Source organism: Macaca fascicularis, chromosome 20 (assembly GCF_037993035.2).
Source record: "Macaca fascicularis isolate 582-1 chromosome 20, T2T-MFA8v1.1".
Taxonomy (NCBI): domain Eukaryota; kingdom Metazoa; phylum Chordata; class Mammalia; order Primates; family Cercopithecidae; genus Macaca; species Macaca fascicularis.
In genome coordinates, this window is record NC_088394.1 from 77,196,928 (window position 1) to 77,212,112 (window position 15,185).

Consider the following 15,185-nt stretch of genomic DNA (forward strand, 5'->3'; position numbering starts at 1 on the left):
ATGATCCTTTCAAGCCAGCAACTACCTTTCTCTTGATGGTCATTCCATTTCCTCCTTCTGTCAAAACAACAGGGGAGGTTCACCTCTACCTGGAAGAGCCTGCCTGACAAATCCCCATTCACCTCCAGTTACTTCAACTAAGGCAACCTTCCTACTCGGATAATTGGTTACCTGACTGTGATCCTATTACTGAAGCTCTTTGTTTTGGAACCTCTGTTATTTAAAGAATAGACTAGCACACCAAGCAATTAATAAGTACTTATCAAATATCTACATTGTGTAGAGAACTCTCCTTGGTTTTTTATCTTAAAAATGGCAAACACAAATTAACTATGAAGCAACAGAGAATACAGTTCAGAAAACATTTATTTATTTTATTTTTTATTTTTTTGAGACAGAGTCTTGCTCTGTCTCCCAGGCTGGAGTGGAATGTCGCGGTATCAGCTCACTGCAACCTCTGCCTCCCAGGCTTAAGCGATTCTCCTGCCCCAGCCTCCTGAGCAGCTGGGATTACAGGTGCCCGCCACCACGCCTGGCTAATTTTGTATTTTTAGGAGAGATGAGGTTTTTCTGTGTTGGCCAGGCTGGTCTTGAACTTCTGACCTTGTGATCTGCCCACCTTGGCCTCCCAAGAAACATTTATTAAGTGTCTGGTATTTAGGTGTTTTTCTTTTTTTTTTAATCCCTCCATCCATCCAACATTGAGTTAGCACTGTTACACACCAAGTACTGTGCTTGGCACCTGGAAATCATGCTGAGCCACGATAAACATAATATAGCAGGTGACATGGATAAATAAACCCATTACAATAAGTTTCTTGCTGGAGCAATGTTCAAAATACAGCAACTGCTTGGAGAAAGGAATGTCAGCTGCCCTGGGAGGTATTGCAGGACTCCCAGGGCAGCTGACATTCCTGGGCAGGTATCATGGAGAAGATAAGTCCGAGCTGCTTGTCTTGTGTGTTTCTTACCTTTTTAAATATATTTTTTGGCCGGGTGTCGTGGCTCACACCTGTAATTCCGGCACTTTGGGAGGCCGAGACCGAGGCAAGCAGATCACAAGCTCAGGAGTTCAAGACCAGCCTGGCCAACATGGTAAAAGCCCATCTCTACTGAAAATACAAAAATTAGTCAGGCATGGTGGCACACGCCTGTAGTCCCAGCTACTTGGGAGGCTGAGGCAGGAGAATCACTTGAACCCGGGAGGCGGAGGTTGCAGTGAACAGAGATTGTGCCACTGCACTCCAGCCTGGGCAATAGAGCGAGACTCCATCTCAAAAAAAAAAAAAGAAAAAGAAAATATTTTTCAACATCCACAAAAATATAGAAACAGTACAATGAATCTCCACATCCCCATTAAACATCCACAAAAATATAGAGACAGTATGACGAATCTCCACATCCCCATTACGTGGCTTTAACAATTAGTAACTTGTGGCCACTTTTGACTCATCTACACTCCCATCTGCTTCCCCATCCCTTTGTTGTGTTTTGAAGCAAATCCTAGACATCATTGCATCCAGGAATACTGAGCTGCATTTACAGAAGGAAGTGGAAATGCATGTGTCTTCCACAGCTGTTCCATTCCCACCTATTCTTCTGCTCTGAAAACAGTTAGATACCCAGATTCCTGCCAGTGACTCCAAAGCCTTGGCTGGTCTGGGTAAATACCCAAGACTTTATTGGAGCCTCTCAGTTGGTTGAAGGAAAAGACTGGGCTGCTTCAGTGAAAATCCTATCCTGTCTTGACTGGAATGCTGGCCACATTCTTCTGGTCCGAGGTCCTCATAAAATTGCTAATTTTTTAGAGGCTTATGGAGTACCTAACGTTTGCACAAAATGGTAGCTACATTCCACACTCCCATGTGCCCTGAGCAGCCTCCAGGGAAACTTCAGATACTGTGGGGCGTGGCCTGTCACAGCTTTGATCTTCACTGGGTTGGGAGCCTGTCTCAATCTAAACATCTGCTTCTCTACTGCCCACCCCTTCAGCATTTCCTAGCTCTCCCTGAAAGGTACAAACATGCATGCAGTTACTCAACCAGAATATTTATCCCTGACTCCCTCTCCCTCATAATTTCTTTTAAAACAATCCACCATTGTCCACCTCCCATCACCCTTTCATCCAGGTGCCCATTCCCTTCTCTTAAGTCCTGCAATACCTAAACATCGATCGCCTTTAGCACATTCATCCCCGCCTTATTCTCCACGCAGGAGCTGAGTGATCTGCACAAAACCCTCTGCTAAATACCCTTGCATGGTTCTTCACCCCTGCAGAAACGAACCTCCTTCCCACACCAAGAAGGCCCTACAAAAACTTAAGGACTCCTTCGGACTTCTCCAGCTTCATCTGCCACGTCTCCTTCCTAGCCCGCAACCAAAACCATCTTTTCTGGGTCTGTTTTCTCGGGTCTTTGTGCTCTCACCTGGGCAGCTCCTTTTCTCTCATAAATAAAGCAAGCTACAGCGACTGCGCCCTTGCTTCCATGCGTCATCTCATGGGTCCACAACACCACTAAAAAGTCGTTTTCATTTTGCAGACGGAGAAACTGAGGATGGGCACCTTATCCATGGCCACACAGCTAGTAAGTGGAAGAGCTGCAACCAGGATTCAAACTCGCGGCCCCAGAGGCCGCAGGCTCAACCACAGAATCCTAGCCCGCCCGCACATCCCTCCACCGCCGCAGGGACCTACCTCATCCCTCTACACCTTCCGCAGCACCCAGGCGGAGCTGGTCACGCGGGCGGATGAAGGAGGCTTCTGATTGGCTGCCTCCAGCGGCAGGGGAGAGAGGGCGGGGAGCGACGGTGCGGGGGCGTCGCGGAGAAATGACTTCATGACGCGGCTTCTTAAAGGCGCCGGCCCAGCGCGCCGCGGATGGCACAGGCGCGTTCCGGGGGCTCCAGCTTCTGTTCAGAGCGCGGAGAGCCGGGCCGGGCGGGCGCGCGCGCGGGACTCGGCGGCTCGAGTGGTCCGGCCGGGCGGTGTCGGGAGCCGGACCCGCTGGCAGAGGAGCGGGCGCCGCGATGGCTGAGGGCAGTGCCGTGTCTGACCCTCAGCACGCCGCGCGTCTGCTGCGAGCGCTCAGCTCTTTCCGTGAGGAGTCCCGCTTCTGCGACGCGCACCTGGTCCTCGACGGGGAGGAGATCCCGGTGCAGAAGAACATCCTGGCGGCGGCCAGTCCCTATATCAGGTGGGGAGGGGGCCGCGGCGGGCGGGCGGGTGCGGCGTTGCTGCCCGGAGCCGGAGGCGGGGCGGCCGGGCCGGGCGTGGCCCCCAGACCCTGTCTCCTGTCCCCGGCGCAGGGGTCCCCGCGTCACCGTTGGCGTGGCTTCCCTCCCGGCACGCGCCGGAACCCGGCCCCGCTGACCGCGTCCCCCGGGCGGCCTCTGTGCCTTCCGGGCCCGCGCTCCCCATGGGACCCCCGCGCCCCTCAGAGTTGTCCCCGGACCCAGGCCGCGATCCCCCGCCCTGTCCCTCCCGGTTCCCAATGCGCCAGCGGGCGCCCGGCCTCGGAGACCCGGAAGCCCCCAGATCCCGTCCTGGGCCGGCCGGGACCCGCACCTGCGGGCTGGGCGAGGCCGCCCTGGGGAAGAGTCGCCCCCTCGCCCTGGCCGGGCCCGCGGTCCCAGCTGAAGTTCGCCGGCCGGTCGCCTCCGAATTCACGCTCGGGGGCTGGGCCGGCGCCGCCAACCCGGCCGGGAGCGCCCTGCCCGCTGGGAGGCCGGACCGACAGCGCCTCGCGGGGTGCTGGCAGAGAAAACCCTCTCGAAGTTCTCCTTGGGTTGGTAGTCAGATCCCCCGGGCGAAATTCTTCTCCTTGCCAAACGTGTCTTTTCCGCTCCTTTCTGGTAACTGTTTAAAAGAAGAGTTACACGTTGAAGTAAACTGTGGCGAATTCTCAGGATGCTGTTACAACCCGAGGACCGTGAGAGCCTTGCGACTAAGGGCATTTTAATACTTTAGTAAAGCAAAACTTAACCTGATTTGCCAATTCAACTAACCAGGTTAATTAAAAGGTTGATAAGACAGTGCTTATACAAGTATATCAGATCTTGCAGAAGGCTATCTTTTCTTTTAGCAACCTTCTTGCAAACTAGGTTGCTGTTTTAATAAAAGGGAAGGGGGGAATGCTAAAAACTGGAGAAACTGCCCAGTAAGCTGGTTAAATATAGGCTAATGGTAGAGAATATCACTACAATTGACAGGTCAGAAAAAGCAAAATGATGTGTATTCTTAGCGCTTTGTCCCAGCAAAACCACCGCAAACGCTGCACTTTAACCTTTGAACTGGGGAGACATTTGTGCTAACTTAGAAGCAGTTCAAGCGCTCTTGTAACTTCTGGTTTCTCCTGGATTTGTTTTATAAATCCATTTGCGCTCTTTGGCGGTGAGGGGTGTGGAGTGGTGGGGGGGCGGGAGTGGGGGCCGAGGTATCATCGTTAGTACAGAATTGGGATTGCTAATGTGACAGACAGCTTCTAGCTGGCAGTTCAGAGGTTTGAGCAACCAATCTCAAATTGGAATCAGCAGACCATCTTCCCTGTTTGGGAAAATGCTGAAGAAAACTACTTTAGATGCGTTATTGTTACAGTTCTTTAAATGGCATCCGTTTGGCTTAAAAGAAGTACATTGCAAATCGCCTTGTCCTTGCTTGCTATCCTTGTTCATTTTTCTCCGTAGCACTTACCACTATGATGTACCCCGTATTTTACACATTTACGTTGATGGTCTTTCCCAACCACAGTGTGAGCTCTATGAGGTCGTGGTGTTTTGTTTTTTTTGAAACGGCGTTTCATTCTTTCGCCCAGGCTGGAGTGCAGTGGTGTGATCTCGGCTCACTGCAACCTCCGCCTTCCAGTTTCAAGCGATTCTCCTGCCTCAGCCTCCCAAGTAGCTGGGATTATAAACACCCACTACCACGCCCGGATAATTTTTGTATTTTTAGTAGAGACGGGGTTTTACCATGTTGGCCAGTCTGGTCTCGAACTCCTGACCTCGTGATCTGCCCTCCTCGGCCTTCCAAAGTGCTGGGATTACAGGCGTGAGCCATGGCACCCGGCGGTGTTTTCTTTTATCCACTGCTTTACTCTTTGCACCCAGAAAGAACAGTGCCTATCAGTTAATGTATTGAATGAATGACTGCCTTTCTTTCTACCACAGCAAATTCGGACATTAGCAAATTGACTCCATTACATTTTCATAGTAGATAGACACTGAGTTATACCTAATTGAGAAACGCACTGGGTTCAGAGTTTGAAGACCAGCTTTGTGCTTCCAGCTTTTACTCATGTTAGCTGTGAGTTGCTGGTAGATGACAAGGCTTCAGCTCACTAATCTGATGAGTGAGGGATAAAAATGAGTCTTCTCATTTAATCACTGACCCACCTGTGAAGAAATATGTAATAGTGTTTTGACACATCATAGGTCTGTTCCCAGGTTTTCAAAGGTAGTACCCATTGAATTAGGAAGTATCTCTAGTCCAGTTCTTTCACTTTCTAAATAAGAAAATAGGGGCTCAGTGGACTTTAGTGACTTGTGTTATGAGGTTATTAGTACTTAATGGTTGAACTAGGATTAGACTCCGAATTAATTGCACCTAGCCTTCTAACTACTCTTACCCTACCAAGTTAGAGCATCACTTGTATTTCACTGTTCTCTCTGTGTAAACTCTGTTAGCTGGCTTACAGTATCTTATAATTAAAATGCTTATCAAGCACTTTTATATACTGTCTCATTTTGGTTTCCATTTTCAACCATCTTTAAAGGCAAGGCAGATTTTTTTTTTACATTTTGTAGGTAAACATGAATCAGTCAATACGTGTTTCATCAGTGACAGATTAATTGCTTAAAGTTTATTTGGCTTTTGAAGTGATAGAATGTCTTGAGATTTTGAAAAAATTATCAATTTCAAAGCTGTTTCAAAGTAATTTGATGAATCTGTATTACTGACTAGAAATAAATTTGTTAATTTTTTATTTTTACTGGTAATTTTAATACCAGTAATATTAGGCTTTTATAATGTATTTGTTTTGTTTGAATAGCCCTTTAGAGAATTATATTGAAACAAAATGTATATATGTATTCTAGAACTTGATGTTTCTTATCTTTCCCTTTTGAAACTTAAGCATTTAGATCTGTGATGTCATTAATCTGTGAATTGGATGTTCAAAAGTTCGGTGATCTCTGAAGTTTTATGAAATTCTGATTTTGTTTAATGTCTGTGTTTGGCCTAGTGTTGGTAACTGACATAAGTGCTGGTGTGATTCTATGGTTTAGAAGCAATGTTATGACCTGGCATGGTAGCTCACACCTGTAATCCTAGCATTATGAGAGGTGGAGGTGGGAGGATCATTTGAGGCCAGGAGTTCCAGACTAGCCTGGGCAACATAGACCCAGTGTGTACAGTAATAAATCATATACATAAAAAAATAGGAGCAGTATTATGTGTTGCTTACTATGTGCCCAACGAAGGGAGCCAGTCCAACTCTGTCACACTGGGAATTAAAGTAACTTTGTTTGGCATACTATCTACTTAATATGGAAAAGTCTTTTGACTTACTGGTTTAATCTTTTACTCTACTTTATCTTTGATCTAGCTTTTGTTTTTCCTGCTGACTCCCTCAACAATCATACCATATTAGAAAGATTTTAAATATAAAAGGAAAAAGCCAGAAAACTCAACTTTGGCAGCACACCGTCATGATCAGCTCACAGAGGACTGGCATTCCCAGGTTATGTAGAGAGCATGTGTCATGCAGCCCTAGGGTGCAGCTGCTCCAGGAAGGAGGCAGGACCTCCTGGGGTCCCTCAGCTCAGTAAATGGCATGCATGCCCCTTTCCCAGCATGCTCCTTTCCCAAAGCTTTTCCTCCTTTTGGTTCCTGGGTGAGATTTTCTCTTTGTTTTGTTGGGGAAACTAAACCAAAAGTAGTTGACAGGCTGGGCACAGTGGCTCATGGCTGTAATTACAGCACTTTGGGAGGCTAAGGCAGGAGGATCCCTTGACCCCAGGAGTTCCAGAATGCAGTGAGTTATGACTGCCACTGCACTGCAGCGTGTCTGGGCGACAGAGTGAGACCCTGTCTCTTAGGTTAAAAAAAAAAAAAAGTAGCTAACAACCTTTATAAGAATGGCAAAACTGAATTCGTAGTCATAAGCACCCACAGAGTCTTTCCTTTCTCAGCAACTCTGAGACCTTCCGGGGAAAGCTCCCTGGCGCTTGCAGGAAATTTATTTTTCTTTTGAGTATTACAGTTTGCTCTGCTTCATGTCTGAGGCTCTTCCGATTCTGGCACAGTCCCATTGATCTGATGCAAAGTTCAGACCCATTTCTCTCCAGAGCTGTGGTTCTTGGGGAGTAATGTGTGTGAAAAGGATTTGAAAGTGAACTGCTATGACATTGTGGTGGCTCTGTACAGGTTCCCAGTCCTGTGGTCACTTGTAAAATTTAGGGTTTTCTTGAAACCTATTGCAACAAAAGTTTGTTTAGCTTTCAGTCCTGGAGAGAAAAAGAAAAAAAGATTCCTAAGATTTTTAGATCCTATGATGAGTCAGCTAAGAATGTAAATGGCTTTTTTTCCCCCTCTTATTTTTTGAGGTCTAGTGAGGATAGAGTGAGACGTTGGGCCTCAAATCCAGCCTAGGTCATCGTGAGCAAATTTTCTGGGCTCTAGCTTCCTTATCTGTCAATTGAGGTGGTTGGGCTACATGGACAGCAAATCCCCTTTAAGTCTAAGTTATGTAGCTCTGTGCTATTTTTGTTTTGCCTCTCGTGTATGTGTTGTGAGGAGGAGGACCTGTTTCTGTTTTTATAGCTTTATTGTATCATTTAAAGTTTTGTTTTATGTTAATGTTAAAGCATTTCTCTTCCCCTGTCATATAGAACTTTATTGGGTATTCCGTTGTATAAATCCAGGCCTGTAGAGTTGTATCGCAACAAGCATTTGTTTTATGCTGTTAATCTGGGTATGTTCCAAGGCTTAATTATTGATGAGCCTGTTTTGCCATTTAAATATGAAGTTTGACTCATAGATGATGCTGATGAAACTACTTAAGGAAACCAATATGATCTCTGTAGGAGGTCCAAGTTTCATAGTAACATGGACATTATTATTATTATTATTTTGAATATCTGAAACATACACTGTAGTTTAATGTCACATGGGCACTAAAGTCCATGAGTACTATGTGGTGTGTGCAGAGGCTGCTTTTCATTCCCAGTTTACTTTTCTTGATTAATTTATATGAATAACTGCACAGCCTCTTTTTAGATTCTTTGCTTCCCTGTTAATGCTGAAAATACACTACCGAGGCAGCAGCATCTACTAAGTGTTCCCTGGTAATGAAAGTCTGGCTGTGAAGCAAAGTGATTTCGCAGTAATGCTCAGTTAATAATGTTTTGCTTACTTTACAATATTTTCATAATCTTTTCTCCGCTTGTGCTTCGAGTTGATAGTCTTCCATAGCAGCTCTCGAATGATTGTCATAAGGATCTTGAATAGTGGTTGTAGCCTGTGAAGTTTCTTAGTGCTCAGGGGTTAGAAGCTCCAATTTCTGAGTCTCTTTTCAAATCCTGAGCCCTCTTAAAATCAAATTGACATTACCTATTTCTTGTACTCTTATGGTGATGGAAAATAAGCTGGGCCTGAGTCTCTTTTAAGGGATCTAGACTTCGTTTTTATCTACTTATTATAAGGCATTCCTAACAACTACTCAGAAGATGAAATTTGTCCAGAAGGTCTTGATAGTTAAATGGTTCTCAATGATTTTCCTTTTCTTTTTTTCCTTTTTTCTTTTTTGTAATCACAACCTTGTTTGATTAAACCCTATTCTTACTGAGTTTTTCAAAAGTGATAATAACTATGTTCAGTTTCAGAAGATCAAAGACATATTTTATCCAGGCTTCTAAGGAAACTGAGCACTTGTAAATTTCAGTTTAACACAGATTACTCATGTCAGTTTAAAGATGTTTGTTTATTTTATATAACACAGTGGTTGTCACTATTGGTAGTAGTAGATGTTCTAATTCTGGGAGGTTTTTGGAAGGTTTCAAATGATGAAACAAATCAATAAAATTCTTGTTAGACTAATACTCTAGCATAAAGGGAAGTGTGGGGTGTTCAGATTTATCATAGAACTTTCCCGAGGATTGTTACTGTGAGTAATAGTAATGTAATAGAAGTAAAACCTAGCTCTGGTTAATTTCTCTAGTGGGTAAGTCCTCACTCGTTTACCTATACTGTTTTTACTTCTGCCTCTTATTATAGTTTGCATTTTCTCCTGTGACGTCTCCTTCAATGTTCTTAAATTAGTTTTTGTTATATAATTTAGGATTGAAGTAAAATGCTCTTCCACATAGAAATTCTGGTTCCTGGCCGGGCGCGGTGGCTCAAGCCTGTAATCCCAGCACTTTGGGAGGCGAGGCGGGCGGATCACGAGGTCAGGAGATCGAGACCATCCTGGCTGACACGGTGAAACCCCGTCTCTACTAAAAAATACAAAAAACTAGCCGGGCAAGGTGACGGGCGCCTGTAGTCCCAGCTACTGGGGAGGCTGAGGCAGGAGAATGGCGTGAACCCGGGAGGCGGAGCTTGCAGTGAGCTGAGATCCGGCCACTGCACTCCAGCCTGGGTGGCAGAGCGAGACTCCGTCTCAAAAAAAAAAAAGAAATTCTGGTTCCTTAGGATTTATATTTGGATGATATAGACTAAGCATCCAGTTTATAAAACCGCCTTATCCATTGTTTAAAGTGTTAACGAGTTCTTATGATATCAAAGTGGGACTTAAAATCTATTTATAATTTGTAAAGAAAACATAATTAGGACAAATAAGGGTTCCTTTGGCCTATGAGTGCCATGCAGTAAGTTCTTCACAGGGTTGCATCATCCTTCTGAAAGATACAAGACTATCATTTTGTGTACTAAAGCTGTAATATAAATGAATGATTTGTGAGTTTGAATTCTGGATTAAGGGTGGAGATGCGGGGGTGTGGGGTGTGACAAGTGGCAGACTATGGTTGCCACCTTGCATTTGAGTGCTTCCCGTGGGTTCTCTGCCTCCTAAGCCACAATGAATCCAAAGAAGGAAGAAAATCAAAGGCTCAGGTAAAGGTGGCAGCTCTGGCTCTGTGGAGCATAAAGATTCTATGTGCATCTAGATGCCTGGACACTCTGCCAGAGTTCCTGATCCTGGTGCTCGGAAAAGCAGAGTTAAATCATCTTCCTAAGTACTTAGGGCCAAAGAGTGACTTAGCCATAGAATGATGGTCAGATGTTTGCTGCATCCATTTCTCTCTGGGAATAAATGGTGAATGCCCTAATTTCTCATAAAATTGTTACAGAAATACTGCGAAATAGAAATACGTAGTGCTTTGCCATTTGCTATTATAGTGAAGGGATTTGGACTTTTCCTCTGTTCAAATAAATTAGAAAAATGGGATACTTAGGGAAAATAAGATATTGGCGAAATGTTTTGTTAGTTATCTCCAGTGTTCACCACATACACAGGAGGTAAGACATCTCAGCAGCGGGTAGGTACCAGCAAGATGATGGCAACCAACTGGCAAGGCCACTGCCCTCCATTTCAGTAGAGTAAAGCCTAGAGGGCTTTCTGCCAGTAAAGCCCTAGATATGCCAATGCATATCATAAATGGAAGATGGGAGGACTAGTTTTTAAAAGGTGACTGTTGAATAATGGAATATAGACAAATTAAATATCTTTGGGGTTTTTTTGAAGTTGAGTTTTTATAGAAACTTAAATGTATATTTTTGCTCGTAGATATTTTGTGGTTCTCTCAACTACAAAGTGTTTCTGTTTTTAAGAACAATTTTAAAGACCATTTGATGCTTGTGATTTTTATGGTAACATATTAATATGAGTAGATATATTTTGAAACGTAGTTTTATGGTCATATTAGCATTCATCAGTAACAACTGCATACGCCTCTGAATAATATTAAATTGTTTAATTACTGAGCTCAAAATATTTGCACTTTTGTTACTTAAATTGTTTATATTGATCAGTCCCTGAATTGTAAGACACTTCATACTGAAACCTCACATTTAGGCTGTGAGTTTGATATGAGTCTTCTAACCCACAGAGAACATTCGCTAGAAGTGAAGCCAGAAGTTTAAGGACAGTGGGATTTTGAAGGACGATGAAAATCTTTAGAAGGGCCCCTGATATTCGTGTTTGCCATTCTCCTCTCCATGCCACAGCGCCTAGTCTACTTCAGTGATGGAGCTGGAAGCCAGCAGGACCCATTGGCTAATTATATAGTCTTCCATTTGGTTAGTCAAGGGAATAGTTTCCCACAACTTCTAGCTTCTCTTCCTTACATGAAAGTTGGTACAGGGATTTGACACTTACTATAACAGATGAGAGACTTCTCTCGGGATTTTTGGTGGGTTGGTTTGTTCTTCTGCTTGGGCTCCTTAACAGCTACTGTCTTGTGCTACCAAAGCTATCAACTTTATTTCCCGCCTAAAAATTGTAACCCCAGGTGTTGGTAGGAAAGGAATGGACATCTCATTTTTATCACCCGCTGAGTGGGGGGCGTGAGCAAAATAAGTTACCATTTCCTTTATTTACAGGCTTCTTTCATAGTGATTAGAAAAGGGGTTATGAAAATATTCACCGTCATCACAGGTCTTGGGACATCCTTAAGAAATGTCATCAGTGCCTTAACCCATATGCTGTGGGGATGTGTTTACCAACAGTAGATTACAGTTCAAGAATTAGCATTGTCTAAGGTTACTGAGATATACTGTGCATTGTTTCTTCACAGTAAAGGGGCCTTATATATAATTAGGGTGTTGTTTAGGGAGTTGATTACAGGTGTAGTCATTCAACACATGCAGAGGAGATAACTGGAGACATCTCAGCAGTGGCTGTGTACTAGCAAGATAGCAGCAACCAACTGGCAAGGCCACTGCCCTCCTGGAGCCTCCATTTCAGTCACTTACAGAGGATTGCGCCTTCCGGGATTCCATCCTCTTGTACTGCCTGCCACTGGAGCATGTATTCAGTGATCTCCCACAAAGAGTATCAAAACTAACACAGTATGTGGAGACCTATGTCAGTCTATTTATTTTTCTACCTCTGTGGGGCCGGAGAAGGAAATAAACATAAAACTAAAGATTTAAAGATTATGTTCGATTGCACTTATTTTTTTTTAGAACATCCCTGTGTTATGGGTAGTTTCAGAATCTCAAAAATGAGCAGAGAATAGATTTGCTGTGTTTATCAGAGTAGACACTTCTGATAGTCTGCCCTAAAAGAATTTAATTGGCTGATTTGACCATTTACTATTATAGTAGTTACCGCAATTAATCACATTTACAGAAACGACTTTCTTTAAGTAGAGAACATCAGTTCTTGGCTAAGCCTCTCTAATATGCTCGTTTGTTCATTGACCTTTCTAGATGGGGTGCCAGCATCCATGGGGGCTACCTGGGAAGGTGAGTGGTAAAGAGATCTAATTACAAAGCCATATGAGTGCACTGAAGGAAGTCCACAGAGGATGGGCATGGCTGCCGCTGTGGCCTGGGTGACGGGATCCCTGCTCCGAGGTGGTGCCATTGAAGCTGAGATCTGAGGAAGGAAGAGGCCTAGGCACGAGAAGAGCAGGGGGAGGCACCAGGACCAGGGGTGGCACCAGGACCAGGTCGCCTCTCTGGGATCAGAGCATCACATACCTGGGAGTGGTGAGGAAAGGGTGGGATGGCATCGACACAGATGAGAGGCTGGGAAGGCCTGTGGTCCCTGAGTTAGAGCTGGCATTTAGACTGCTTCCAAAGAAGATGAAACTTCTGCTGCCGCGTGGAGCTGGCTGGGGAGGTGGTGGGGTGTAAGAAAGGGACAAAAATGCAATTTATGGCATAGTTGAGTCTGATAGAGAATTTAGGCTTTTTCTAAATCCAGGGGCTATGGATGGGCAGTGATGTATTCTAAAAGAGGAATATAGCATCTTGTTTGTACATTGTTTTAAAGTCACTCCAATGTATTGCTGCTGGGTGTGCTCTATAAAAGCCAAGAGTGGAATCAGTGGCCATTTCAGCGGGCACTGCAGTTGTTCAGATGGAAAGTGGGATGGCCTAGGCCAGGGTTTGGCAGTGGAGGTGGACACAGCAGCTGGATTACAGACATTTGGCACCAAGACATGTTGGTGAGGAAAAGGGCAGACCAGGGATGGCTCACAGCCAAGGATGGCTCCCAGGCATGCTGTCGCCTTCTTCATCGTCACCAACAGATGATGTTCATCACACTTACTGTGGGCATTAAGTCAGGACAGTGTAGAAAGATTAGTGAAATACAGAGTCTGCTCTCAAGTTTTACAGCTTAGTTGTGAAAAAACAGAGTATAGAACAAAAGCTATTTTAATTATACAGATACTTCTAGCTGTAGGAATTGTGAAGGGAAGAACTACTTGGACCATCACATATGGAGGAAATGGTATTTGAACACAGCCTTGGAGAGGATGAGTAGGAGTAGGGTGGGTGAAAGGGGACAGCAGGGCCATTGAGGCAGAACAAAGGATAAATGTAGGAACATCAGGCACATGTTCAGGGTAGTGAATAGAAACAGTGGCTGGGAGGAAGGTAAGACATATTCTAGCATGCCGGGTTATTGGTTTAGATTTTTACTTTATCATCAGTTGGTGATCATGAAAGACTAGTACTATGCTGAAGCCCTACTTTAAGAAGGTATTTAGTTGCTGTGTATCTACAGGACCAGGAAGGGATGAACATGGAGCTACTAGACCGATTGAGAGCAGCACACTGGAACAGTGTCCTAGGCACCAAGGTGGCAGTGGGTCTCCAGAATTAGGGAGGAAATCAACTGAATGCTAATTGAACATGAGAACTAAGAATGAAGAAAAAAGAGACAACAGGTTTTGAGCCTGGCTGCCTAGGGAAAGTCGCAGAGATAACAGTCTGTCTTAGATGTGTTGAATTTGAGTTAACATTGCTGTTTAAACACCTTAATTATATTCTTCTAGTCCTTGACAGCTCTGCAGAGTACTTCACCTGTCTGTGAATGTGTTTTGCTTTCTGCATGTGTTTCTTGTCTCTCTGCCTTCCTTGACTTCCTACTCTTGCTTGGCAGATAATTTCATATTCATCCTTCAAGGCCCGGTTCAGGTATCTCTTTCTCTGTAAGATTTTTCCAACTCTGCCAAATAATCACTCCCTCCAGCAGGCTCCTTTAGTTCATGGTGTGTGCCTCCAGCAAGGTGTGCATCATTGCCTTTCATTTAGTGTGGAAAACCAGTAGACATATGGACTGGGTAATTTTCAAGCCCATCATCTTTTATGTCCAGGGCCTGGGGCACTCAGTCCGTAAGCAGAACTTTCATATGTAAGATAATTGAGTTGGCCAGTCGCCGTGGCTCACGCCTATAATCCCAGCACTTTGGGAGGCCAAGGCGGGCGGATCACCTGAGGTCAGGAGTTCGAGACCAGCCTGACCAACATGGAGGAACACCGTCTCTACTAAAAATACAAAAAAGAAATTAGCCGGGCGTGGTGGCACATGCCTGTAATCCCAGCTACTCGGGAGGCTGAGGCAGGAGAAGTGTTTGAACCTGGGAGGCGGAGGTTGCAGTGAGCCGAGATCGCACTGTTGCATTCTAGCCTGGGCAACAAGAGTGAAACTCCGTCTCAAAAAAAAAAAAAAGATAATTGAGTTGTCTGTGATACGTGTGTACAGTCAGCATTGCTTAATGGCACCAATACATTCTGAGAAATACATCATGGGGCAATTTTGTCACTGTTCGAACATCACAGAGTGTACAAACCTAGAGGGCATAGCCTACTACATGTCTGGACTATCTGGTGTAGTCTGTTGCTCCCAGGCCACAGACCTATACAGCATATGACTGTACTGAACACTGTAGGCAGTTTTAACACAGCAGTAAGTATATTTTGTGTATGTAAACATAGAAAAACCACAGTAAAAATACGGCACGATAATCTTACGGGTCCACTGTTGTATGTGCTATCCATCAGGGACTGAAACGTCATTACATGGTGCATGACTGTCCTGCCGAAAAAAGTAAAAGGTCAGAGTTCAGGATGCTGAATATACTACTTCCAAGTAAAGTTGAACTTTCTGCCATAACATTTTAGTATGTAGCTGAATACGTTTGTGGGGTAGGGCAAAGGGACAGAATAAACCATTTTA

At 44.6% G+C, this 15,185-nt stretch overlaps 1 protein-coding gene and 1 long non-coding RNA gene across 3 annotated transcripts in view; one reads left to right on the forward strand and one right to left on the reverse strand.

The window, feature by feature from the left end:
- LOC141409302 (uncharacterized) overlaps window positions 1–2,738 on the reverse strand; it is a 64,915-nt gene extending 62,177 nt beyond the window's left edge. The window contains exon 1 of the long non-coding RNA XR_012429175.1: window positions 2,696–2,738. This is a non-coding gene — a long non-coding RNA (uncharacterized lncRNA). The remainder of the gene's footprint in view (window positions 1–2,695) is intronic.
- Window positions 2,739–2,876: 138 nt separating this feature from the next.
- Window positions 2,877–15,185, forward strand: part of GAN (gigaxonin) — a 64,551-nt gene continuing 52,242 nt past the window's right edge. For both annotated transcript variants that reach the window (XM_005592632.5, XM_074027661.1), the window contains exon 1: window positions 2,877–3,194. In XM_005592632.5, coding sequence (XP_005592689.3) covers window positions 3,028–3,194 — 167 coding nt within the window. In that variant the 5' untranslated portion in view covers window positions 2,877–3,027. The remainder of the gene's footprint in view (window positions 3,195–15,185) is intronic.